We start from the raw sequence: 27,019 nt of genomic DNA, 5'->3' as shown, positions 1-27,019 counted from the left end.
CCCAGAGCTAAAAGGGGCGTTTCAGGAGGAGTGTCGAGGGTGGAATTTGGGTGGGACGTGGAACGTCCTAGACTTAGGGCTCCTTTTATCAAGGTGCGCTACGGTGGTTAGCACATCAGACATTTCATCACGCACTAACCCCCACGGCACGCCATAAAACTAACGCCTCGTCAATGGAGGTGTTAGAGACTAGCACGGCAGGCGGTTGAACGCGCGGTATTCCGCACGTTAACCGCCTACCGCGCCTTGATAAAAGGAGCCCTTAGTCATACTGCACGTATAACCGAAAGTTTTACAACACTGCCTAGAAGGAATTTGCACGTTATGACTTAGGCCATCTAAAACCAGGTCTAAGTCACAAGAAGGTATCCAAAGTGACCATATAATCACTGTAGACATAAAGTGCAGACCTCCACACACTGCCCCAGTGATCACTGACCCCCCCTCACCCCTATAAAAATCGTAATAACAACTTTACATATCTGCCTCCAGAACATCAGCACCTGGCAGCCTGGCATAGGAAAGCCTAGTAGAGCTGCACAGAAGTGGCTTAAGTGGTCTTGGGGGTGGGTTAGTGAACCATGGAGAGGAGGACCCAGGCCCATAAGCCACTCTAATCACTGTATTCATGGTGAAACATATGCACCCCCAAAAAAACCCTAAACCCTTTTGTATTGCCATATAAGTGGCACCTACATCCATAAGGGCTATTGGGGTGGTAGATAGGTGGGTCTATTAGGTTCTGAGGGAGGCTCTCCATGACCTATAAGGGAGTTGCAGTGAGATGTTTATGTGGCACCCTTATTGTGAAGTTCACAACAGTGCCCTGTAAGGTACCCCACTACTCTGGTGCAATGTTTGAGTATTCAGTCCATCACTTCGCTGACCCCGCCCACGTCCAAAAGGTGTTTTTCTAGGCATTTTTGACTTGGATTAATTTTTGGATGAAAATGGGGTATACACATAGGCGACTTAGCGGTCTGGACAATCAGATGGCTGGATGTACAGTTAGATGATTTTTGGGGGAAAAAAATATGTTGGATGTATTTTTCGAAAATGGACCTTTTCCCATGTCTGACTTTGGGCGACTAGCGACTTAGGCCCAAAATGGACTTAGACATTTCTTTTGATTATGCCCCTCTAGGTGTGCTTACTGAAGTATGTAGTGCTGTTTTATTTTCTCATCCCTATTCTGCTACATGTGAAAGCTTTCAAAACTATCACAAAAAGCATCACAGACTATTAATTTAGAGAGATGCCTGTCATAAACATAGTAACGAGCATGAAAACATGACTGAAATAATTTTAATAATGAATTTGATATGAACAGGTTTTATTCATAATATATACAAGTATCTATTGATGCAAGTTTTAATTCAGAGGGTATAGAAGCACCTGCTCTACACATCTTATCTTATAATCTATAAGCAGATAAATAGATGTAATCATTGATACATCAGGACACACGTTTTATCAAATAACCAAACAGCTCCCAGGCCATTTAACATAGAAAAAGTTCTCTTGTCTATAAACACTAATTATCTTCTTTATCCTTCAAACCCATTAACTAAACCAGAGAAATCTATAAACATGGCATTAAATAGAGTAAATCAATAAGCAAGCTAGGATGCAGAACTGAATAGAATCAAAATCGCAGTTCAGCATTTACCTAAAGTTCTAGAGTAGGGGTCATCAGACTTCCAGTTCAAAGCTCTCCGAAAGTCAGAGCTTATTAATATGAAATCCATCTCCATTTCTCTACTTGCTGCATGTCAGCGTCGCTATAAAAACTGAAAGCATGTCATATTGCTTGTGTGAAATAGCAGATTGTTTTGCAAGAAGAAAGCCTTGAAAACCTGTAGGTCTTAAATGCTGACTACCACAGGCAGAATTAGCCCAGTATATTCAATTCTGGGCCATGACCAGGCACCAGAATTGAATGTCTGGGACTAATTCTGCCTGCTTGAGCTATTTTGACATACATCTTGATGTGTTTTAATAATATGGGAGCCTGTTTACTAAAGTGCAGTAAGTTTTTGCCCTTGCCTTGTATTTTTTGGAAAAATTAACGCACAGTGTGAAGGAATGAGTGTTATAGTAGCACGTATCTCTAGAAGCACTCCTTCTCTGATGCGGCAGTTAAGCTACCTTCTAGTAGATGCCAACTTGACAATTGTTAAGTTGTCTGACCAGAATGGTGGGGCTCAGCAGGAAGTAGGAAGTAAACACCCTCTGGCAGGGCAGAGTAAGGAGGCTCTGAATGTAGCAACTTCCAGGAGGGAGGTCCTGAGTCGAGACAAGAGGGCTCCTGTGGAAGGATGAGCCATAGTACCAGAAGAGACAGGATTAGGGAAACAGGGTGGCTCAGAAACCTTTGTGTGGGGAGAAACTATTAAGGTAGGAAGTCTCTTAGGCCTAAATTCTCTAAAAATCATGTTAAAAACCGACAGGCTGCTATCGCAGCCATTATAGTAGTGATTTTTAAAAAGCGAGTCATTCTCCAAAAAACGCTCATGCAAATGAAGTTAGCGGAAAGTAGCAAAGATTTGCTAAATTTGCATGCGCCCATCGCTTGTGATAGCGATGAGCACATGCACAGAATAAATGCAAAACAAAAAGAACAACAAAAAATCGAGCCACAAGTAACCCTCCACCCAACAGCAGGAGAGATGGCCAATCTCTTCTGCTGCCAAACAACAAAACACCCAACACCCCCCTTTGCAGTGGGAAAGATGCCCAATCTCTGCTGCCACTAATCAACACTGTTCCCCAGTAACAGGAGAGATCCCAATCTCTCGCAACGCCAACTGATCCTCCTTGGTAGCAAAAAAGATGCCCAGTCTCTCCCACTGCCAAATGATACACCCCCATGCACCACTACCACCCCCGGTGCCTCCGATGACCTTTGTCCTCTCCCTGTACCTTACTTTCAGATGGCTGGTAGGAGGGATGCCTATGGGTGGAGCCTTATGCTTCTGGGCCAATCAGAGCCTTAGGTCCCTCCCTGGCTGCAGGGTGCATGCATCCAGGTAGGGGCCTAAGGCTTTGATTGGCCAAGATGCAAAAGACGCCACCCATAGGAGGGGCCTTAAAAAACATGGGTCAATCAGAGCCTCAGACCCTTCCTGGTGCATCCCAGGATACAAAGGGAAGGGGAAAACCCAGCATTTTGAAGAGGCAGGACAGCTAGCCGGGATAGCTGGTTCCCATTTTGGGACAGCAGGACAGCTGGTTCCCATTTTGAGCCCAGCAGCTCACTCAACAGGGCTGAACTTTTCATGCTTCCTGCTCGGCCCCGCGCTACTCTCTGAATGGTCACCGCCAGTTCTCATCCTGTGAGAACTGGCAGCGGTCATTCAAAGAGCAGCGCAGGGCCAAGCAGGAAGCACAAAATGCTCGGCCCTGTAGGATTCGTCGCTGGGCTTGAAATGGGAACCAGGGTCGGAGAGGCTCAGCATGGGGCTGAGCGCAGAAAGATTGCTCCTGCCCCGTACACCACTATACCACCATGGATTAAAAATGGCACAAAAGGTAAGCGCAGGGGGAGGGGGATTAGTTTAAAAAGTGGTTTAAAAAAAAGTTAGTCAGCCAGGACAGGAGACATCCCTCCTGTCCTTGCCTACCACTAGACCACCAGAGGGGGTACAGGGTAGGAAGGTGAGACAGTGTGCAAAGCCTGGCATGGAGTGAGGGGGCTGGGTACAGTGCCAAGTAGGGCATGGAGGGAAGAGGGCTGGGTGCAGAGCCTGGCAGGAAGTGAGGGGGGCTGGGTGCAGAGCCTGATAAGGAAGGGAAGAGGGCTGGGTACAGAGCCTGGCAGGGAGGGGGGCTAGGTGCAAAGCCTGGCAGGGGAGGGCGTGAGGGAGGGAACACTGGGTGCAGATCCTGGCAGGGCATGGCACTTGAATATTAAGCCCTTGCCTTATATTCAAGTCAACCATTTTTCCTCCTTTTTGGGGGGAAAATGTGTTCTCGACATATTCAGATCAACTTATATTCGAATATATACGGTATGTAAACAGACAAGAAGACCTCAACAGGTATACTCTGGAGAAGAGGAGAGACAGAGGTGATATGATACAGGCATTTAAATATTTGAAAGGTATTAATATATGACCAAATCTTTCCCAAAGAAGAGAAATTGGTAAAACTAGGGCATAATTTAAGGTTGAAGGGTAGTAGACTTAGAAGTAATGTTAGGAAATTATTTTTCACGGAGAGGGTGGTAGATGCCTGAAATGCCCTCCCAAGGGAAGTGATGGAGAGGAAAACGGTAATGGAATTTTTAAAAAAGGGTGGAATGAAAACAGAGGATCTCTAATTAGAATATGAATCCCGCAAATGATATGGTTTAGATAGACTGGAGTGAACTTCAATGTCAACTCCAATAGTTGGAACCTAAGGACAGTACTGGGTGGACTTCTAATGTCTATGGCCCAGAAAAAAAAAATCATGAAATTGTAACGCATGTAATTATAGGGCACACTGAATGGACTGTTCAGGTTTTTATCTGCTTTCATTTGCTATGTTACTTGCTTTACAAATCTTATTATCTATAAGCAGAGAAATAAGTGAAATCATTGATAGATCAGGGCACACATTTTATCAAATAGCCAAACAGCTCCCATGCCATTTAACATAGAAAAGTTCTCTTGTCTATAAACACTAATTATCTTCTTTATCTTTCAAAACCAGAGAGATCTATAAACATGGCATTAAACAGTGTAAATCAATAAGCATGCTAGGATGCAGAACTGAATAGAATCAAAAGTGCAATTCAAGCATTTACCTAAAGCTCTAGTGTAGCGTCATCAGATTACATTTTAGGAGAGTTGCCCACAGATTTTACATGGTTGCTCACAAAAAATACTTGCAAATCTGAAAAATGGTTGGTTTTTAGAACTTCTTGCTCACATGAGAAAAGCTTTGCATGCACCCGGCCAATCCTTAGAGGGAGCAGTGGCTCTAAGCACTATTTTATAAACAGTATACAACTCATGGAGTGCCATTTATAGAACAGGGCTCCTTGTGGATTTTTTGTCACTGTTTTCTCAGTGTCATTTACTGAATCTAGTCCTTTGTGTCTAGACAAATTCCACACAATACACAACAGGAATATTCAGCACTAAGGGGCAAATTCTATAAATGGCATCCCGATTGTAGGCAGTGGTTGGCATCCTACAGCTGGTCTAACTAGCTAATTGGGATGCATGTTTTCTTTAAAAAAAAAAAACTGAGCTCGGCCACCTACACTATAGACATTTGTCATGGGTGCAGGGAGGCGCCTAGGGACGCTTAAGCTCTCCAACGGCTGGGCATGGGCATGGTTTTACCCGAAAGTGGCCTTGGACGAGCTTAAGCGGCCTTAGGCATCTCCCTAGGGCCGCTATAGGTGCCTGAAATGTAGGCCAACAAAAAGCTGATCTACATTTCAAACAGACATGACCGCTGAGCTGATCGCCGCAAGGAAATCTCCCTGCAGTGATCAGGTAACCCGCCCCTCCGAAGTCAGCCAGCAGGAGGGATGCCCTCTCCCTCCTGCTGCCACCCAAGAACCCAACACTGTATGTAGCAAGAAGGATGCCCACTCCCTCCTGCCGCTGACCCAATGGATCCCCCGAAACCCTGACACTTTTGACACATACCCCCACATCCATTTGGCAGGAGGGATACCCACTCTCTTCTGCCGCCAGCCTTGTCGATCCCTGAAACCCCCAACATTCCCCAACACCCACCCAATACTCCACAACATTCTCCAATACTCACCAACATCCCATAACCCCCCCTTGACACTCCCTCACACCACATCTCCCCTGACACCTCCCAACCCCCGACCCCTGTACCTTTAGAAGATGGCCGGCAAAAGGGATGCCCAATTCCCTCCTGCCAGCAGGCCCACTTCTTCCAAAATGGCAGGCCTTCCCCTTTCTCATACATTCTAGGATGTACCAGAGAGGGTCCTAAGGCTTCAATTGGCCCAAATGCCTAAGGACCCTCTCATAGTAGGGGCCTTAGGCACCTGGGCAAACCGGAGTCTTAGGCTTCCTTCCAAGTGCATTCTTGGATGCAGTGGGAGTGGCTTAAGACTCTGGTCAGATATCAAAGGCCCCTCCTATGAGAGGGGCCTTAAGCATCTGGGCCAATAAGAACCTTAGACCCATGGGAGTGGCATTCCCAGTGCATCCCATCTCTTCCTCTCTTCTTTCCCACTTCCCTCTGTCTATGTGCACCATCTCTTCCCTCCATCCTTGTACAGCATCTCCTTTCCCTTTCCTCTTGCTTTCCTCTTCCCTCCATCCATCCATTCTTCTCCCCTTGATCCATGTGCTCCCCCATTCCTCTACTCTCCGCCCCTTCCATTCAGCATCTCTCCGTTTTTCCTCCCTCCCTTTTTCCCTCCTCACAGTTCCACCAAATGCTCTCCCCACCTGGTTCTGAAGCTCACCTTACCACAAAAATTACAAGGAGGTTGCCAGCGCAGCAAAATCCTCTTGCGCTGCTCATGGCCTCCTCTGCACAGTTCCTTTGCTGCGATCTGCTGAAGCAGAAGCAGGAAGTTGCTTAAGAGGGAGGTGGACCACAGCAAACAAACAGTATAGGAAAGGCCACCGGCAGCGCTGGAAAACACAGGATTAGGCACTTCTATTCTCCCTTTCCCACTCCCCCTGCCCCAGACTGACATTGCACTTACAGTTCTGCTCAGGAAGTGGACGCCAATGCTGGGGGAGATAACAGTGCCAGTCATTGGAGGGGGTAGAGGATAACAGTGCCGGCCATTGGAGGGGGTAAAGGATAACAGTGTTGGTCATTGGGAGGAGGTGGAGGATAGTAGTGCCGAACATCGAGGGGGTGGAAGATAACAGTGTTGGTCATCGGGTGGGGAGGGGAGGAAAAAAGTACCATCATCAGAAGGAGGCTCAATCGTAAACCATTTTTTTGGCCCAAAATCTCAGTTTATATTGTGACAGGGACACCGCGCTGCACACCCCTGACATTGATCTGCAGCCTTGTAGTCCTATCCATGTGTTAATTACCAAGCTTAGAGTAGTACAACCTAGAAGAGTTAAGCAGACTTGTGCTGAACCTTTTAAGCCTGTCCCTTTAAGAGGAGACAGAAAACTGCCTTGGATTCAGGCCAGGAGGCCTCTGGTGTCCTCATTGAGAGTAATTAGGGGGGAGGGGTCTGACATGTGTGAGCCCTTATCCTCTAGCAAAGCTGAGCCAGAGAGGAGCTGGAGAGGTGCAGGTCAGAAGAGTCTAGGAGCAGGAAACCTAGGAACCGATAGACACATAATAGTTAGGATGAAGATTTTCCTGCTGAGGAATTGCCCTTGCTGGAGGCCATGCACTGTAGCAGAGCGTGTAAAGCAGGTCAGAGTTTTAAAGCTAAAATGGGGAAAGTTTGCTGACTGTGCCCTTGGCACATGAGTTGTCATTTGAAACGGGCTCAGCTGAACTGTGTAAAGAAAAGCCAAAAGCTTCATGCGTTTGGGGACATTAAGAGAAGTTTAGGGGGGGAGGTTGGATGTTTTTTTCTCTCTCTCTAAGGTGGGACTATGTTTATGAGAGGGCTATTTTTTGCCTTTTTACAGGGAAGTGGCTGTAGTGTGCAAAAGACACCCTGCATAATTATTGGGTGGGCGGGTTTCTTGAAGGAATTGGGATTCAGCCTACCCAGTCCAGTTAAGGACATTCAGGCCCGATGCTGCTTGGAATAGCAAGGGCCTAGCATTCTGGGTTAAGCCAGTATTAAAGTTTCCTTTTCCCTGCTGTGGAGAGCAGGAAAATGATTTTTGCTTTTTGAGGTCTTTTTTGTGTGTGTGCCACAGGCAGGGGAGAGGCAGAGAAGCCAAAACTCTCCTGCTCCCAGGAAGAAAAGGACTGTTTTGATTTATTGGTTCCGAATTATTGTTTTTGCAATGAGCTGCAATATTCTGTTGGGAGTTTTGTTTTTGAGCTCTGCAATTGCTACCCTCATGGAAGGCAAATGAACTGTAATCCTGACCAATTAAAAATAAGTGGCTTTAAGTCAAGCCTGAAAATAAAAGTTGAAACCTTTATTTTTCACCTTTAAAGACTGTGTGGTGTTTGTGAAACCTATCCAAGTAAAGCCAGGTCCAGCAGTGCGCATAGGAGGCACTGAATCTTAGGCCACTTAATTAAAGTCACACACCAAACTACTCGGTCAGACAGGGCTCCAGCCGACTCAGGAAGAGTTAGCCGGGTGTCCCTTTCACAATATTCGAGTATATTCAGTACATTATAGATAATATGATGCAGTTTGCTATATGTATTCAGATGACAGTAATGGTGCCATATTAACAGTTAATGCATTATAACTTACCATGTGTTAACTGTAAGATGCAATTCACACTTATTTGCAGCCATCTCCATTTTCACCTCCCTCATCCCCTTTCCACATTAAGGTGTCCATTTAGAAAGCTGTGGTAAAAACGTGTGCTTATTGCAGCTTAAAAGGGCTTATCGTGGAGCACAATGAGGTGTCCCATAGCAAGTGTTAAAAAATATTTTTTTATTTTTAGCTGAGGAGGCATGTCTGGGATGGAGGAGAATGGGCATTTTCTCTGCTAATCAGCACATCAGCATTGCCACACACATGCTGATTAGCGCATGATCCCTTACCACCTACAAAATAGTTGGTGGTAAGGGCTTACATGCTAATGGAAACATTAGAGCTTGAACTTTAGTTTGGAAAATGGAAAACTGGCCATTTTCCGGTTGCAGTAGAAGGAGATTTAGTGTGTGGGAAAGACCTTTACAAGGACACAATAAAGCCACTTTCTACCAAGCTATGTAAAAAGACCCCTAAGAAGTTTAAGTGCATTGGAAATGTCCAGTTGCCGTGCTCTTTGGGTGTGGTGATTCTTACATAAAACACATAATTCTATAGGTGCCCTGATGTAGCACAGTGACAGCATATTCTATAACTACTACTACCACTCATTTCTATAGTGCTACTAGACATATGCAGCGCTGTACATCAAAACACCTTAAGGGTAAAACTAGAATTTTCAAGAGATTCAGCCATTCTTTCATTTTCAAACCAACTGAGCTCTGGAATGAAATACCGCTTTCACTTAGAAGTCTAGGACCCTTCGTTTTATTTCGGAAAGCTCGGAAAACTTTCTTGTTTACTAAACACTTTGGAAACTAAGCCATTCTAGATTACATTCGTCTTCTTCTTCTATATTTATGTATTATACTTACATTATTGTAAACCGAGTCAAGCACCTTTTTGGCTGAAGACCCAGTCTATAAAATTAAGTTTTAGTTTAGTTTAGTTAGAAGAGACAGACCTTGCTCAAAAAAGCTTACAAGCTAGTCAAGACAGACAAACTGGATAAGAAGGTGCATCAATACACATGCTCATTATAATACTAATGAGCTCCTTTTAATGCACTTGCATAGGGGTTTCAGGGGCTGCCACCGGGATCAGTAGCAGCCACAGAGAACTCTTTTGAGCATTAAAGGCTGAACTTCCTTGCAAGCAAGACTGGCTTTAACCAGTCCAACTTACATGGGATGCTTTTGAACATCGGGGCTTAAGCACGTAATTGGCACAGATGTAAATCCAAGGGGGGGCATAGAAGGGGGATGGGTGGTACTGCCACTTATGTGTATAATTTACAGAATCTAGTAATTTACTATTTATTGCTCAACTGACAGATTAGGAAGCTGAGCGAAAGGTTGAAAGAAGAAAGGGGATCATGAGTGGAGAGAACGAATACAAAGGTGAGAAAAGGGAAAGGACGAAAGCTAGGGGAAGGAAGAGAGTGACAGGAAGCGACAGGAAACTATAAGGAAGTGAGGGAAGATAAGTTGTGGAGAGACAAGCCATGGAAAGAAATATAATGACATCTGGACACCTGAGGTTTCTTAAAAAATACTAGGGCAACCTTACAGCAGGGCACCTGGAATATACGCACTCACACAAGATCACAAATAGCAATTTGATATCCCGCCTAAAAAAAATTGTCTAAGCAGCTAACATCAATCATTACAAAATTTCTAAAATTTAAGGGGAGCATAATTAAGACTGAGCACTAACAGGACTCATAGAAACAAACAGGGAAGGGGGGAGAAGTACAATATATAATAGGAAAGAAGTATATAAAAAGTTATTACACTAGGGGGTACACTAGCCATAGACCTGACCTCACAGGTACACTAGCCATAGACCTGACTTCACCACAGGAGCCTGAATGCAGCAAGGATACATAAGTTACTAGATTCTGTAAGTTATATGCATAAGTGGTAGTACCACCCATCTCCCTTCTATGCCCCCCTTGCATTTACATCCTCTGCCAATTACATGCTCCCTTATTTGTGAAAGTGCTGGTAGTCTGTACATTTATATGTATAAACATGGACACCCAGTTATAAAGTTGCCACTATCTGTTTAGTGCAGCTTAATTAACAGAAAATTCCCTCACTGGCCAAAGAACAGCGAACAAGTTTAATCTGAAACTGAACTACAAAGCATTGGCCTAGTATTAGCAGGAATTACTCTTACCCAGCAGCCACCTTTCCTTAATTTTATCATCTCTGTGACACAACTTAGCAAGAAGCAATTTTACTACACGATTCCTGTAACAATGCACATAATTTTATGGCCATGAAAAAGGATGGATGCAATAAAAAAAATTATCTTTAATTAGATTACATTAGAAAAAAAAAGCATTTGGAATATATTTTCTGTGTATGGCTTATTTAAATATTTATAAATCAAAGACCCAAGCTGTATATACATTCCACAAGCTGTTTTTTAGTCTTAAACAATAGCCTCAGCCCCACCACTCCGCCGCTATGTTAATTTACCATTGCGGGAAGAATTACGTGAGAGCTCATCATTGGCTGATTGTACTAATATTTTAATGAAATTTACTTGTTTTTTAAAAAACTTTCTTAATTTCTAAATAAATATTTTACTATACTAATGTACTTAGCTTTTTTTACTGCTGAGCCAACGTCCGGGAGTCAAACCCGACATGCCATGTTTCGCACTAAAAAGTGCTTTATCAAGGGTCTCCCTAAAATAATAAGAGGAAAACGGGCTGTTACAAACTACTCAAAACCGCTCCCTCTCCCCCTTCAAAAGACTTCTCAACTCGCAATATCTTAAGTACTCACCATGACCGCCCGTGTCATCCGACTATTCAAATGTAAGGGGCATGACATTAGGGCAAAAATGTAATAGTTTGAAATTTGGTGGGACAAGGGGTGAGAGGAGGGGTCAGCATATGAAATGTGGCAGGTGCCAATGGTGCTCTTTAACTATAGAAGGGGATAGCTGGAAGGTCCCAGGGCGGGATATAATTTTGTCGTCAAGAACTGACACTAATTGTATGTCACAAGACGTGGTCTATGCTATAACCTGCCCCTGCGGGTTAGTCTATATAGGAAGAACCAACAGGGCGATTCGGGTCAGATTGACCGAACATAAATCGCGCATAAATAATGGTGTCATCCAGGCCCCTTTAGTTGCACATTGGGCAGCGCATCAGCACACAGTAGAACAAATTAGATGGCGGATCATAAGTCAGGTAGTTGGGAGGGATGGGGAAAAAGACCCGTATAAACTTAATGAGTGTGAACAAAGGCACATTTTCATGTTAGATACTGTAGAACCACGGGGGCTGAATGCAGAAATTGAGTGGACTTCACTCATTGGATGAGGTCGGGCCAATGGGATTTAGGGGGAGGCGATTTCGATTGGTAGGAGGGATATTTAAATTTTAAGATTGAGACGCCGCGGCCATCTTGCATTCTTACATTTGAATAGTCGGATGACACGGGCGGTCATGGTGAGTACTTAAGATATTGCGAGTTGAGAAGTCTTTTGAAGGGGGAGAGGGGGCGGTTTTGAGTAGTTTGTAACAGCCCGTTTTCCTCTTATTATTTTAGGGAGACCCTTGATAAAGCACTTTTTAGTGCGAAACATGGCATGTCGGGTTTGACTCCCGGACGTTGGCTCAGCAGTAAAAAAAGCTAAGTACATTAGTATAGTAAATTATTTATTTAGAAATTAAGAAAGTTTTTTAAAAAACAAGTAAATTTCATTAAAATATTAGTACAATCAGCCAATGATGAGCTCTCACGTAATTCTTCCCGCAATGGTAAATTAACATAGCGGCGGAGTGGTGGGGCTGAGGCTATTGTTTAAGACTAAAAAACAGCTTGTGGAATGTATATACAGCTTGGGTCTTTGATTTATACGTGTTGTATTGACCAAAGCTAAAACAACTAAAAAAATAAGCCATATTCTGAAAGCTTATGTAAATATTTAGCATAAATAATTTAGGGCTCCTTATACAAAGCCGCAGTAGAGGTTTCTACCATGGGCCAGTGAGGTAAATGTTCCGACACTCATAGGAATTCTAAGAGCGTCGGAGAATTTATTTGCCGGCCCACGGTAGAAACTTAGACCACAGCTTTGTAAAAGCCAGCATTATTTTACAGTAAATTTGTTTCTGTTAATTATTTTGCTTGACGGGTAAGGGGGTTTATTGTATACTTTAATGGAAACTGGAAATTTCATATTAGTATGTTAAATCATATGTACAATATAAGCATATAAAGATAGATATTTCTCTCTATAATAAAGAAAGTAATTAATAACAGACACTGGGGGTTCTTTAAAACATTTTCCACAGGCACATGAACTGGAGTCAAATTTGAATCCAATAAAATAATGACTTTTACAGCCTCTTTTACAAAGCCGCACTACTACTGTGCTGCGCTAACGGCCCCAAAGCCCATAGAGATTTAAAGGGCTTCAGGGCTGTTGCTGCGCGGCTTTGTAAAAGAGGCCGTTAATCTTGACCTTTTGGGAAACAGAGTCTATCTTCACATTACTCAACTGACAAGCATAGGCTTACTTTGTAGTCAATCAGCTACCTGGGAAGAAAAAATATTGGCATGAATAATAATCTGATCTGCTGGAAGAAGACATTTAACCTCACAGGCTTCCAGCAACTTAATGCCATCTTGAATCAGATTTTCTTTGCTAAAACTCACAAGACAGATTTGAAGTAACACAAATTATGTAAGCCCATACTAACCACTACCGGTCTATGAAACATGCTTTGTATATGCATACTGGTTTATATACATTCTCAAAACAGGCAATTCAAGTAAGCAGGTGCAACCTAAGGCAAGAGGAGAAGTTTTTTTAAACAATCAGTCATTTCATCCACTGGTAATAAGGATTAGATTTAGTATGTGCTTATTGCAAAATTTAAAGAATGAGCATATATTCTCTTAAACAGAAACCTCTTTCATAATTGCATGACCATCATAGAACAGTTTGAAACCTCTCTGAGGTTTATATACACATGTCCAGGCTGCCAGAAATGTATTGCTTGTGAAAAATATGAAGAAATAAATAAGTATAGGTATTTGCTATATAATTTAAATAAAATTTTAAAAAAATGTAAATACAATAATTGGAGAAGGGGGCATAAGCACCTATGTCTCAAATTATATTTTCCAAAGTAGTTCTTCATCTATGTTTAGCTATAAATGTTTTTTATGCCCCCTTTTATCAAGCCAACAAAACAAAAAGAAGACCCAGTATTCCACAGTGAAAACAATCCAATCGATGAAAATAACAAAAAAAAACAAACCTGTGAATGTGAATGTTCTGAAAGATGATTTATTATTTACTCTTCACAATAAAAATACAAATATAAATCCAAATTTATAGTCCATTTATAATTGTCTTACCGGACTCTACACAGTCCGTGTTTCGGCAAACACGCCTTCCTCAGGGGTCCGGTTGATATTGGGATCACAGGTAAAAATGTAGACTAAAAACAATGTACGTGTCTTTGAACAGATAACCAAAGAAGCTGTGGAGCAAGCAAAATAGCGTGAAAAATCGCTCCACATCTTCTTTGGTCATCTAATCAACATCTGCTAACAATTCCATCGCTAAAAATTATCAATACTATGCGCAATAATATTTTCTCTGTTACTGCTCCCACGCTCTGGAATTCAGCACCGGCATACTTACGAGACATTTGCATGTTAGATAATTTCAAGACCAGCTTAAAAGCAATGCTTTTTAAAGATGCTTTTGCAGTATGACTGTCCTTTTAAACACACCTTAACTGATCTCTAGCCCAGTTTCCGTGGCAATTATAGCAATACAGATTAAATTTTTAGTACCCCTTACCTTTATTTCCTTAACTGTTCTTTTCTCTCAACTTATTGTAGTTCTACCCTTTTTCCTCTCGTGTCAGTTTGATTTGTGAGACTTTGTAAATGTCTTTACTGGATATAAATTAGCTATTAATTTTAATGTGTCTGTACTACCCTGTTTTTTGTTTTTTTTTATCATAGAGCCGCTTTTTAATTTTTAAACAGGCAGGATAACAAATTTTTAATAAACTTGAAAACTTGAAACTTGCTCAAAGATACGTACATTGTTTTTATTTATTTATTTATTTATTTAATTTATTTAATTTATTTCGATTTGTATCCCGTCCTCCCAGTAGCTCAGAACGGCCTACAAACAAACATTCACAGTGGAATACATTTGGACAGTACAAAGACTATACAGTAGTTTAAGTACAAGAACTATACAGCAATTTAACTACAGGTTAAGAATGGAGAAGAGAGGGTAGAAGGAAGGGGAAATTTAAGGGGGCAAAGGGGTAGATTGCAGTTGTAATTTTAGTTTAATTAGAGGGTCTTTACCGCTTTCCGGAAGGTCATCAATGAGTTCTATAATCTGATTTGTGGGGGGAGTTGGTTCCAGAGTTGGGGGATGAAGTGGCTGTAGGAGCATTTGCGGGCGGTTTCTTACAGGAGAGACTTTCTGGGGGGGATGCATAAGCTTTTCTCCATTTCTGAGCGAAGGAGGCAGGTGGGGGTGTAGAGGGTTAGCTTGGATCCTATGTAGGCTGGGGTAGTGGCATAGATTCTTATATGCGCTATTACCAGGGCCTTGAATGTGCAGCATTGGTTGATCGTAAGCCAGTGCTCTGCGCGGAGGGCTGGGGAGATGGGGTTGTGGTAGTTGAGGCTGTGTAGGAGGCGGATTGCTGTGTTTAGTACACGCTGGAGGCAATTGAGATCTTTTTTGGTTACTCCATTAAATAGGGAGTTCCAGTAAACCATCCTGGAGAGAGCATAGGAGTAGAGGAATTGGGCTAAGTCAGGTTTGGAGATGTAGGATTTGATCCTTCTCAGTTAGCGGTGGTAGTAGGAGGTGGAGACTACTTGAGATATGTGGGTGGACAGGGATAGGTGGCCGTCTAATGTTACTCCTAGTCTGCGTACCTGATCTGCTGCTGTTAGTAAGGTCCATGCTACTATCTACTGCACTAAAAAGGGAGCCTTTGTGTTAAAGTATAGCTTGGGAGTTTGACAGGTCTGGGCAGCTGTGGCATCTAGTATACAGATCTTTACCATGTGCTAGTGTCCCAACTGCCAATGGCACATCCAAACTTACATCATCTCAATAGGAGGCAATAAGTGTAGCTGCACTATGTCTGAAAGCACAGATCCTTCCCTCAGTACCTCGTCCTGATCCCTCCACTCCAACCCCCATGGCCCATCACAATAATTGCCCTGCCTAATCTACAACCCTGGCTCTCTAACTCACACCTGGACCCTAATTAAACACCACAACAGTCCCCCAAACATTCCAAGTCCAACCCTGCTTCTCCCAATCACAAATTCCCATCACAACCCTACCCCAATCCCCCTTTCCATTCCTGACCCAGGGGTCTGCAGGATTAATGTCATCCAGGGTAGCAGTGGTCCCCTTCTACTGCTGCCCAGGTCAGCACAGCCTCCAAAATAACACCTCACCTCATAGCAGTTGTCAGATGCCATTTTTGAGGAAGTGACCCCTGAGCAGTGGAGAGAAACCACTGCTGCCCTGAATAACATAATAAACCTGCAGACCCCCTGGGTAGGGCACTTGGAGAGGGGAGATAGGAAGAGTGAGTTTCCTAAGTGGTAGGGGGCAGTGTTTATGAGATAACCAAGGGGAAAGGTTAGACTGGCGGATTCAGGGGACTGTTGCCTGAGGCCCTGAATTTGACATGCTTTGACAAGCAGCTCCTAATTGGTGAGGCCCGACTTTAGTGCAGGAAGAGGTGGTCGGAGCATACCGTGAGTGATTTCCTTCACTCGCCGGCGCTGTTGCTGCTCTCTCCTGCCTCTCCGGCTGCCCTCTCCTGCCCGGTCATTCGCAGTCGAAAAATACCACGAATGACTGGGACTGCGAATTGCCGACCGCGAATGAGCGGGGGAGCACTGTATGTGTTTCCTTATTAAAGGTACAGTTAACCTGAGGTATCAATATGAAAAAAGAAAGTAAGCACTGCAATTACCTTGCATTGGAATAACTTAAATTTTGTTACAGGGGTTTTCAACACTCTAGACCAGTGGTCTCAAACTCAAACCCTTTGCAGGGCCACATTTTGGATTTGTAGTTACTTGGAGGGCTTCAGAAAAAATAGTTAATGTCTTATTAAAGAAATGACAATTTTGCATGAGGTAAAACTCTTTATAGTTTATAAATCTTTCCTTTTGGCTAAGTCTTATTAATAATAATAATAATATTGTAATTTATAGCTAAAGAGACATATGATCAAGAAACTGTTTTAGTTTACTTTTGTGATATGATAAACATACTGAGGGCCTCAAAATAGTACCTGGCGGGCCGCATGTGGCCCCCGGGCTGCGTGTTTGAGACCACTGCTCTAGACCAGGGGTAGGGAACTCCAGTCCTCGAGAGCCGTATTCCAGTTGGGTTTTCAGGATTTCCCCAATGAATATGCATTGAAAGCAGTGCATGCAAATAGATCTCATGCATATTCATTGGGGAAACCCTGAAAACCCGACTGGAATATGGCTCTCGAGGACCGGAGTTCCCTACCCCTGCTCTAGACAGTAAATGATCTTTCATCAGATACTGGTCTAATACAAGGTAAGGAGCAAATGGTATAACACAGTGGACACCACTTGCATAATATGGTATCTCATCGAGGCCAAATCGCAAGCACTGATCAAAAAGATACAATTTTAGTTAAAGAAAATAAGAATACAAGCAACATACCATCAACCAGTTTTCTCTAAATGGTCTGTAATAGATGAGGCTGATGAATTGAACAAATATGAATGCACAGATGCATCTTACCTCTTCCCACTGATGTATATATCTAATTAATCTTGAAAGTCGTAATAAGCGTAATAAACTGAGTATTTTTGTAAATCTCACAATACGAAGTGCTCTTGCAGTCTTGTATACCTCCGAGTCCATTCCTTTTTCTACAATGAGAAAAATATAATCCACTGGTATTGATGATATGAAGTCAACCACAAACCAGCTTTTTAAATAATTCATCTTGATGACCTTAGGGTCAAGAATTATCTCAGAACTGTCTTCGTTCACAATTCCAGTTCTAAAGTTCATAATCAAGTCGCACAGAAAAACGGTATCTGATGCCACATTGAAAATAATCCATGGTGTTGTTGTTTGCTCCGTAAAGAATGTGATTCCCACTGGTATAATGACAAGGTTTCCAACCATCATTATCAGCATTATCAAGTCCCAGTAAAACCTACAAGAAAATAATATGCAAAATTACTGGCACTATTTTATAAAACAAATCCTTTACTAGAATTTTGTTCATATATTTTCAAACTCTTTACATTTATAGGTCAGCCAATAAAGGATCGCCATATTCTATATTGCATCTCTTAAATGAATTTGGCAGCACCTGTGTCTCAGCATTTAAGGGGATTTTACCAAAGCGCATTAACTGATATAGCACGCGCTAATCGATTTAACGCACGCTAAATGCTAAGGTGCCCATAGAATATAATGGGTGTATTGGCATTTAGCGTACGTTAAATTGATTAGCGTGCACTAAATCAGTTAGCACATGCTAAATCGGCTAGCACACCTTAGTAAAAGACCCCTTTAGTGCACAGTATGTACTTTTCCATGGAGACTATTGATTGTGTATATGCCAAGCATTATAGAGTCTTATACTTTGAGAACCCCCTACAACGGTGGTGTACATGGAGATATTTTAAAAACAAATAGGAGGAAGCATTTTTTCACTCAAACAACAGTTAAACTCTGGGAACTCATTGCCAGAGAATGTGGTAATAACAGTTAATGTAGCTGTGTTTAAAAAGGTTTGGACAAGTTCCTGGAGGAAATATTCATAGTCTGCTATTGAGACAGACTTTGTTAGTCTTCGTTTTTCAGTTTCTTATGAAGTTGTACATCGCTTAGCAAACTGAATAAGCGATTCATCAAATATTAATAAAAACTTGAAACTTGAAACAGACATGAGGGAAGCCACTGCTTGCCCTGAGATTGGTAGCATGGAATGTTGATACTATTTGAATTTCTGTCAGGTACTTGTGACCTGGATTGGCCACTGTTGGAAGTAGGATACTGGTCTAGATGGACCACTGGTCTGATCCAGTATGGCTGTTATGTATATGCTTACCAGATTTTTAATAAACTAATTTATTCATACAGTTACAATCGGCTTCCTCATGCCTATCAACTAATAGATATTTTTTTTAATTATCCCATTAATAATTTTATCTTGCCCTTAATATAGCGTAAAACATATCTTAACACCTTAGGTGATAAACTAGGAGGAGGGTATATCATATATTGTTGATAGCTCTCAGTGCATAGGACCTCCCATAACCTACGTTATCTCAGATCCCCATTCTGCTCTCATGATATAATCATCTATACCATCTCCTCCTTCCCTTCCCTTAATAATTAAAAACTCATTATTTAATATTATAACTAATATTATAACTAATAGTAATATTAAATAGTGAGCTCTTAATTATTAGTTCGTTAATTTTCATTTATTGGGTTGGATTTCATTTAAGAAGATCCGCTTACTGTATTTTTTGTTATGTATATGCTGGCAGGACATGGTTACAGAACAATGTCACTTACATTCCTAACTGCCAACATTTAGGTACACACAACACCTGCTATTGACAGGGTATATGTGGTTGCACCTACATGATGGTGGATAAAAACAGACTTACATTAGTGTTCTATAATAGCAATTAAAGATATATTTGCCATTATAGAATTCACTCATAGTACACTATTTTTTAGTACCCAAATGTGGGTAGCCTTTACAGAATTGACTCCTGTATACCTGCTGCTTGTGTTTCTGTCATTTGTGTTTATATGTTTGTCTCTGTTTTGCTTCCTACAGAGTATATGCAAAAGAGTGCCATTGCTGTATGTGAGAATCTGCTCCTTCCACTGCTATCCTGTCTTTGTCTTCTTTGTATTTCACTTTTCTAATATTTGTGGTAGGTCTATATTTCTGATTGTGTTTTTCTTTTCCCTGCACAATCATCTGGAGCCAGTTTTAAAATCAATGGCAGTGGGAAAGTAGGTCAAGCTCTCTCCAGCTTCACTGTTCAAGAGGCCTTTGTCGTGATAAGTATTGGGTGATCTGCCAGGGAAGGGATAAGAGGTTTAGCGAGTGAGCCAGGCCAACCGAGGTCCCTTGATCTTATATTGGAAAAGTGGGATGTGGTGAGTTAGGCAGGGCCAGCATAGCACAGTATGTACACTGAAAACTTCCGCCCAATGTGCAGTGGTGGCCATAAAGGCAAACAAGATGCTAGAAATTATTTTTTTTTAAAGGGATGGTAAACAAGACTAAGCATGCTATAATATCTCTGTATCGCTTAATGGTGCGACCTCACCTTGTGTATTGTGTTCAGGTCTAGTTTCCTTATCTCAAAAAAAATATAGTGGCACTAGAAAATGTTCAAAGAAGAGCGACTAAGATGATAAAGGGAATGGAATTCTTCTCATATGAGGCAAGGCTAAAGAGGTTAGGGCTCTTCAACTTGGAAAAGAGACGGCTAAGGGGAGATATGATTGAAGACTACAAAATCCTGAGTGGTGTAGAATGGGTATAAGTGGATTGATTTTTTACTGCATCACGATTTACAAAGACTAGGGAACAGTCGATAAAGTTACAGAGTAATAGTTTTTAAAACCAATAGGAGGAAATATTTTTTCACTCGGAGAATACCATATATACTCGAATATATGTTGATCCGAGTATAAGACGAAACATGGAAACATGGTGGACTGAGGAAAACATCTGGGACACTGTGCTACCGGTATACAAACTACACCGCAGAGACAGAATGGCTCAAAAAGGTGGGGGCAATGCCATATACGTCAAAGAGGAAATTGAATCTACTGGAGAAACACGCCACAACTGATGGATATGTTAGAGTCTCTATGGGTCAAAATTCTGGGAACAAATAGACTGGAAACGAAGATAGGCATCTACTACCAACCCCCAGGGCAGTCTGAAGAAATTTATGGAGAAATGACGGTCAAGATTAAATGCAACTGCAAGTGAGGCAACTCAGTTATCATGGGTGACTTCAACTATCCTGGGATAGACTGGAACCTAGGCACATCCGGCTGCGCTAGGGAGACCAAGTTCCTGGATGCTGTAGGCGATTGCTTCCTGGAACAAATTGTCAAGGAAAATACAAGAGGAAATGCAATTCTGGACTTAATTCTAAATGGACTGCGAGGACTGGCACAAGATGTAGAGGAAACAGCGATCACAATATGATCCACTTCAACCTGGATGCAGGGGTGAAACATTGGTCTAGAATGACAGCCACGGCACTGAACTTCCAAAAAGTGAATTACAAAGGGATGAGACTCATGGTGGGGAAGATGATTAAGAAGAGGAAAAGCACTGTAAAAAACACTAGAGCAAGCTTAGTCCCTTTTTAAAGACACAGTCACTGAGGCGCAAAATCCATATATACCACATATCAACAAGGGATCCAAGAGGAAAAAGAACAAAGAACCAGTGTGGCTCACTGTAGAGGTGAAGGAAGCAATCAGAGACAAGAAAACTTCATTTAAGGAATGGAAAAGGTCAAAGACGGATGAAAACTGGAAAACACAAACAACATCAACGCAGGTGCCATAAGGCGGTAAAAGGGGCCAAAAGAGACTACAAGGAAAAAATAGCCAAGGAGGCGAAAAACTTCAAGCTACAGACTGGTGAGTCTGACCTCGGTACCGGGAAAGATGGTAGAGGCACTGATAAAGGACCGCATCATTGATCACCTTGATGGACACGGGCTGATGAGGACCAGTTAGCACGGTTTCAACAAAGGCAGATCATGTTTGACGAACTTGCTGCACTTCTTTGAGGGAGTAAACAGGCAGATAGACAAGGGCGACCTGGTCGACATTGTATATCTGGATTTTCAGAAGGCGTTTGACAAGGTTCCACATGAACGACTACTTCGGAAAATTGCAAGCCATGGAATCGAGGGTGAAATACTCACGTGGATTAAAAACTGGCTGGAGCATAGGAAACAGAGAGTGGGGGTAAATGGACAATACTCGGACTGGAAGAGCATCACCAGTGGGGTACTGCAGGGCTTGGTGCTTGGGCCCGTGCTCTTCAACATCTTTATAAACGATCTGGACATTGGTACGACGAGTGAGGTGATTAAATTTGCAGACGATACAAAGTTATTCAGAGTAGTGAAGACACAGGGGGATTGCGAAGATCTGCAATGTGACATAATCAAGCTTGAGAAATGGGCATCGACAGGGCAAATGAGATTCAATGTGGATAAGTGTAAGGTGATGCATGTCGGTAACAAAAATCTCATGCACGAATACAGGATGTCCGGGGCGGTACTTGGAGAGACCTCCGAGGAAAGGGACTTGGGGAGTTCTGATCGACAAGTCGATGAACCCGTCCATGCAATGTGCGGCGGCAGCGAAAAGGGCGAACAGAATGCTAGGAATGATAAAGAAGGGGATCACGAACAGATCGGAGAAGGTTGTCATGCTGCTGTACCGGGCTATGGTGCGCCCTCACCTGGAGTACTGCGTCCAGCACTGGTCGCCATACATGAAGAAGAGCACGGTACTACTCGAAAGGGTCCAGAGAAGAGCGACTAAAATGGTTAAGGGGATGGAGGAGTTGCCGTACAGTGAGAGATTGGAGAAACTGGGCCTCTTCTCCCTTGAAAAGAGGAGACTGAGAGGGGACATGATTGAAACATTCAAAATTCTGAAGGGAATAGACTTAGCTGATAAAGACAGATTGTTCACCCTCTCCAAGGTAGGGAGAACGAGAGGGCACTCTCTAAAGCTGAAAGGGGATAGATTCCGTACAAACGTAAGGAAGTTCTTCTTCATCCAGAGAGTGGTAGACAACTGGAATGCTCTTCCGGAGTCTGTTACAGGGGAAAACACCCTCCAGGGATTCAAGACAAAGTTGGACAAGTTTCTGCTAAACTGGAACTTACGCAGGTGAGGCTGGACTCATTTAGAGCACTGGTCTTTGACCTAAAGGCCGCCGTGTGAGCGGACTACTGGGCAAGATGGACCACCGGTCTGACACAGCAGTGGCAATTCTTATTTTCTTATACTTTTTCTCCCCAAAATGGAGGAAAAAAGATTGACTCAAATATAAGATGGGGGGGTTTAATATTCATGTGCCCTGCCCCCCCCCCCCCTCACTCCCTCCCTAGCCAGGCTCTTCAATTAGCCTCCCTCACTCCCTACCTGGCTCTGCACCCATCCATCCTCCCTCTCTACCCTGCCAGGCTGTCCACCCTGACCCCACTCCCTGCCAGGCTTTGCACCCAGCCCCTCCCCCTCTCTCCCAATGTCCTGCGGGACTCCACCAGGCCTGTTGTATGACCTGGTGGGCCAGAACAGGAGGGATCCCTCCAGTCTTCTGTCCCAGCTGACTGTTTTTTGGTTTTTTTTTTTACTTTTCTCCTGCCTCCCCCTGCGTAGCTTTTTACTTTTCTCCTGTCTCCCCCTGCGTACCTTTTTGAATCCCGGTGTACCAGCCAAGCTTTCCGTACTCCCGCCCCGTGCTGAGCCCCTCCCTGGCCACCTCTAGTTCTAGCGACCCAATATACCAGGCGAGCTTTCACACTCTTGCCTAGTGCTGAGCCACTCACTGAATGGCTGCCCTGAGTTCTCGGAGGACTCGTGAGAACTCGTGTTAGCCATTAATTATAGAGCATGTAAGGTTGGGCAGACTGGATGGATCATTCGGGTCTTTATCTGCTGTCATTTATTATGTTACTATGTTTTAACTTTTTCCTGAAGTTCATTTGTCATCAAAGTTTGAAATACTAGTAGGATTTTATATGTAATTCTATGAGAAATCAGAAGTCAATGTGCCTAAAAATAGGCACTTCTTTATAAAGCACTTTATCTCATTGCTTTCAGCTCATGGTGATGTCTGTGGTTTTTCTTATACTGGGAAAGAGAAAATATGCAGAAATATTACTTGACTGTGAAAGTGCTAGATACTAGATACTAACAAAATATATTGTACCTTTATTTAAGTATGCTTCAGTTAATATAGAGAGTATACGAAGAGCAGGTGGAGAAACAATAGGTAAGAGCAAATTGAGTGCCTGAGGGAGGAAGTTAATGAGTATTGGATTAATTATGGAAACCTATACTATATGCATAATTACACTGAACACTAAAGGAATCAAAAGAGAAGATAAATCCAATTTGCATAGAGCTGCTATGTGACTGCATTGAGCTCCAAGGAGAAGAGGCAAGATTAACCAACATGAAATGGAAGCAATGATCTGATAAATTATCAGTTGTGATTGTGAAAAGCTGGCAAGTTTCATAGCTTAAACTGCAGGCTGACTTGACTATCACTCCTATCTAAGGAAATGGAACAACATCCTGCAGGCACTCAAGCTTGTAAACTGCCAGATGGGAGACATCATTAGTGCAGTGAGGAAGGGGGGGGGGTTGAAGATGCAGGTTAACAGAAAGGAAAGGTCATGACCCCAGAGGAAAAATTCAACTTTTTGTGCATTGCAGATAGAATATACCCTCAACGAGATGAGCGTAGGCAGATTGGAGGGGCCAAATGCTATGTTGGCTATTCTTATGATATAGTAACAATAGTTAGTTTAGTTTAGTTTTTTTCATATATTTGTGGTTCTCCTTTTCATACCATATACAACACAGAGGTTCACAAAAAGACCAAGGTACCCAGACTTGGGGCTCCTTTTACGAAGGTGTGCTAGCGTTTTTAGCACACGCACAAGATTAGTGCGCGCTAGCCGAAAAACTACCGCCTGCTTAAAAGGAGGCGGTAGCGGCTAGCGCACGCTAAAACCGCTAGCGCATCTTTGTAAAAGGAGCCCTTGGTCTCTCATTATGGATAAAGTGTACTCTTTGACCTAAGTTTATCTGATGGGGGGTAGGGTGAGGTTAGAGCTGCTGAGGAATATGGGTGGCTTCCTGAAGAACCAACTGGAGGCTATCCAGAGGTGGAGTACTATCAAGTGGAGATACGGATGGTTGGTGGTATTTAAAGATGGGGTTTGGGTGTCGGGAAGATTGTGTTGCCTTGGGGGTACAGTATGTGCTTTTTTTGTTCTTGTGTTATATGCTTTGCTGTTTACTCTTGTATTTGCCATTATCCTGGTATCCTTTTTTTTTGTGCTGGTTTGTAATTTTCTAAAACTTTAAGAAAAAAATGTTCAAATAAAAAAAAAAAAAAAAAAAAGAAAGAACGAGGTAAAATACTGTAGCAACAACAACAAAAAAATCCCACCAATTAATATTACACAGTTAATAAACAACATATCAAGTCAGGGCACATATGGTAACTGTATAAAAGTATTGAGCATGTTCAAATATAAATCATGCTCTAGACTACTGACGTCTTTGATGACAATTAACACCATTTCTTAACTGCAAACTTTCTCTTAAATTAGCAATGACCAATTTATAACATTTCCATTTTTCTTCTCTATGCTTTTTCACATTCAGAGGTTTGAAAAACTGTTTCTATTGATAGTGTGCTCCTTTCATAAAGAATTTCAGAGAGGAAAAAAAGAAACCACTAAGCATCTAAGCATTCCAAAGAGCAAACTATGTATATTTTTTAAAGCACAAAGGAGCTTTGTTTACAGTCACACTCATGGCCATGTTTCCCTTATTCTTTACCTACAATCAAATTTTAACAGAGACTTCTAAAATGCAGATGACATAAAAGAGATGAAGAAAATTAGAAATAAAAAATTCAGTGCTATTTTTTTAATTATGGTACTGAATTTTTATATATAGAATGAAGATGATTTTATGACACTGAAAATATGTTACACTCATATCCTTATAAAATTAAGGGGCTTTTTGTTTTTGGGTTTTTTTAGTAAATCTTGCATATCCTCTAATTTTATAACAAACGCTGAAAATTGTGCATGCTAATTTGCACGTGTACCTAATTTACACATGTAATTTAACTGAGTAACACGCTAATTAGCACCAATAGCTTGCATTATAACAAGCAATTATTTGGCTACACACGTAAATTTAGGCATGGGATCTGCGCCTAATTTTACGTAAGAAATGAGTGGGTCAAGGGTGGATTGGGAGTGTTCCTTAAAGTTGTAAATTTGGGTGTGGGCATTTGCACCATGTTTTGTTTGGTAAAAATGACTGCATCTAAAGTTATTAAACAACAAAATAGTTGTCAGATTTTCAACTACTTGTCAACAACCCCTTTGTACTATTCACCTTATCAGAATCCTCAGCGGCACCACTTAGAGCTCATTGTTCTAAGCTTTACGTGTCAAGTCATCATCGGATCCGAGATTTCTCCTCAAACTTTTTATGTTTTTAATTTTAACTTTGCTAATGCTTATACTCGCTATTTATTTAGAACTTTTAAGCATATACTTAGCTTAAGTCATGTGGTCTCTGGCTAGGGATTTCAATGCCGACATGTTTCGCTTTCTCAGCTTTCTCAAGGCTTAACCCCTAACTACTATACTGCCAGTAACTCATTTAATTAAATATTGATTTAACTAATCTATACTGGTAGGGAGGTGGGGCAATAGCCGGTGATATTATAAGGAGGCAGGAGAGTAATTTATTTCTCTCTTGGAGTAGGGTAATCCCAAATTTGGAAAACATATACTCCTAAGTCTGAGGCTTGCCCCTATTAGTAGTAGATTAAGTCTAATTCAATTTAATCAAAAAAGATTAATAGTTCAACTAATAAATTTATGAAAATTTAAAAAAAATTTATAGGGAATTTAAAATCAGTGCTTATTTTTGATCTTTTACAAATGGTCTTTAATATTTGTATATTTTATAGATAACGTACCATTTGAAATTTGTAGTGTTTTGTTGTTCAATCAATGATCTGAAATAATGTCAAAAAACATAGAATTTCATTTTTGCTAATTGGCTAACTGGCACGTAATGAAATAAGACAACACTCTTTTCAGCTACAGTGGCAAAATAACACTCAGAATTTTGGAAGTTGGTTGGTTGGTTTGAGAACTTTTCAGCACCCCTTCATAATACTTTTGCAGGTATAGCATGCTAATAGAAAAATTAGGGATGAGACCTGCAAAAATAAAAAGGGGAAAAGCCCTGTTTTAGGGCCACATTAAAAATGGGCTCAGTCCACAGGAAAGTCCCATGTTAAAACATACTAAGGCGTGTCTAAAGTTAGGCGCCATTTAGACATCTGAGATAGGCATCCTTTGTAGAATCTCGCTCAGCACTGTTTAGATGTCTAACTTTTTAGGTGTTCTTTAGAGAATCAGGTTTTATGTGAGATTTAGATGTCCAAACAATGTCATTATATTTTATTATTATGATGTTATCAGAATGGCAATTTTATGGTGTTTCATTATAATTGTGATACTGGGAGTTAGATCTGTTTAATGTTTTTATTTCTTTCTCTTCCATCAGAGTGACTGGGATTTGAACCAGCAACATTAGGGTAGAAAGCTGTAGGTTTAACCAGTGTGCTACACAATGAGCTAGCAAATTGCATAGCAATTGTAAAACTAAGTCCTATAGGCATTGTAAAGAAGGTCTATTTTTGAGCATAGTTTGGGCTTCAGATAGACCTGAGTTCTATGGATGGAACTTAGGCACGGTTTGGATGTCCTTAATGCA

The 27,019-nt window shown here is 41.8% G+C and overlaps 1 protein-coding gene across 2 annotated transcripts in view; it reads right to left on the bottom strand.

Moving 5' to 3' along the window:
- Positions 1–27,019, bottom strand: part of HCN1 (hyperpolarization activated cyclic nucleotide gated potassium channel 1) — a 619,095-nt gene that overhangs the window by 492,392 nt on the left and 99,684 nt on the right. For both annotated transcript variants that reach the window (XM_033931614.1, XM_033931607.1), the window contains exon 2: positions 17,177–17,600. In XM_033931614.1, coding sequence (XP_033787505.1) covers positions 17,177–17,600 — 424 coding nt within the window. The remainder of the gene's footprint in view (positions 1–17,176; positions 17,601–27,019) is intronic.

Source organism: Geotrypetes seraphini, chromosome 1 (assembly GCF_902459505.1).
Source record: "Geotrypetes seraphini chromosome 1, aGeoSer1.1, whole genome shotgun sequence".
NCBI lineage: Eukaryota > Metazoa > Chordata > Amphibia > Gymnophiona > Dermophiidae > Geotrypetes > Geotrypetes seraphini.
Note: the sequence above shows the minus strand (reverse complement) of the source record. Positions and strands in the feature narration are given on the sequence as shown.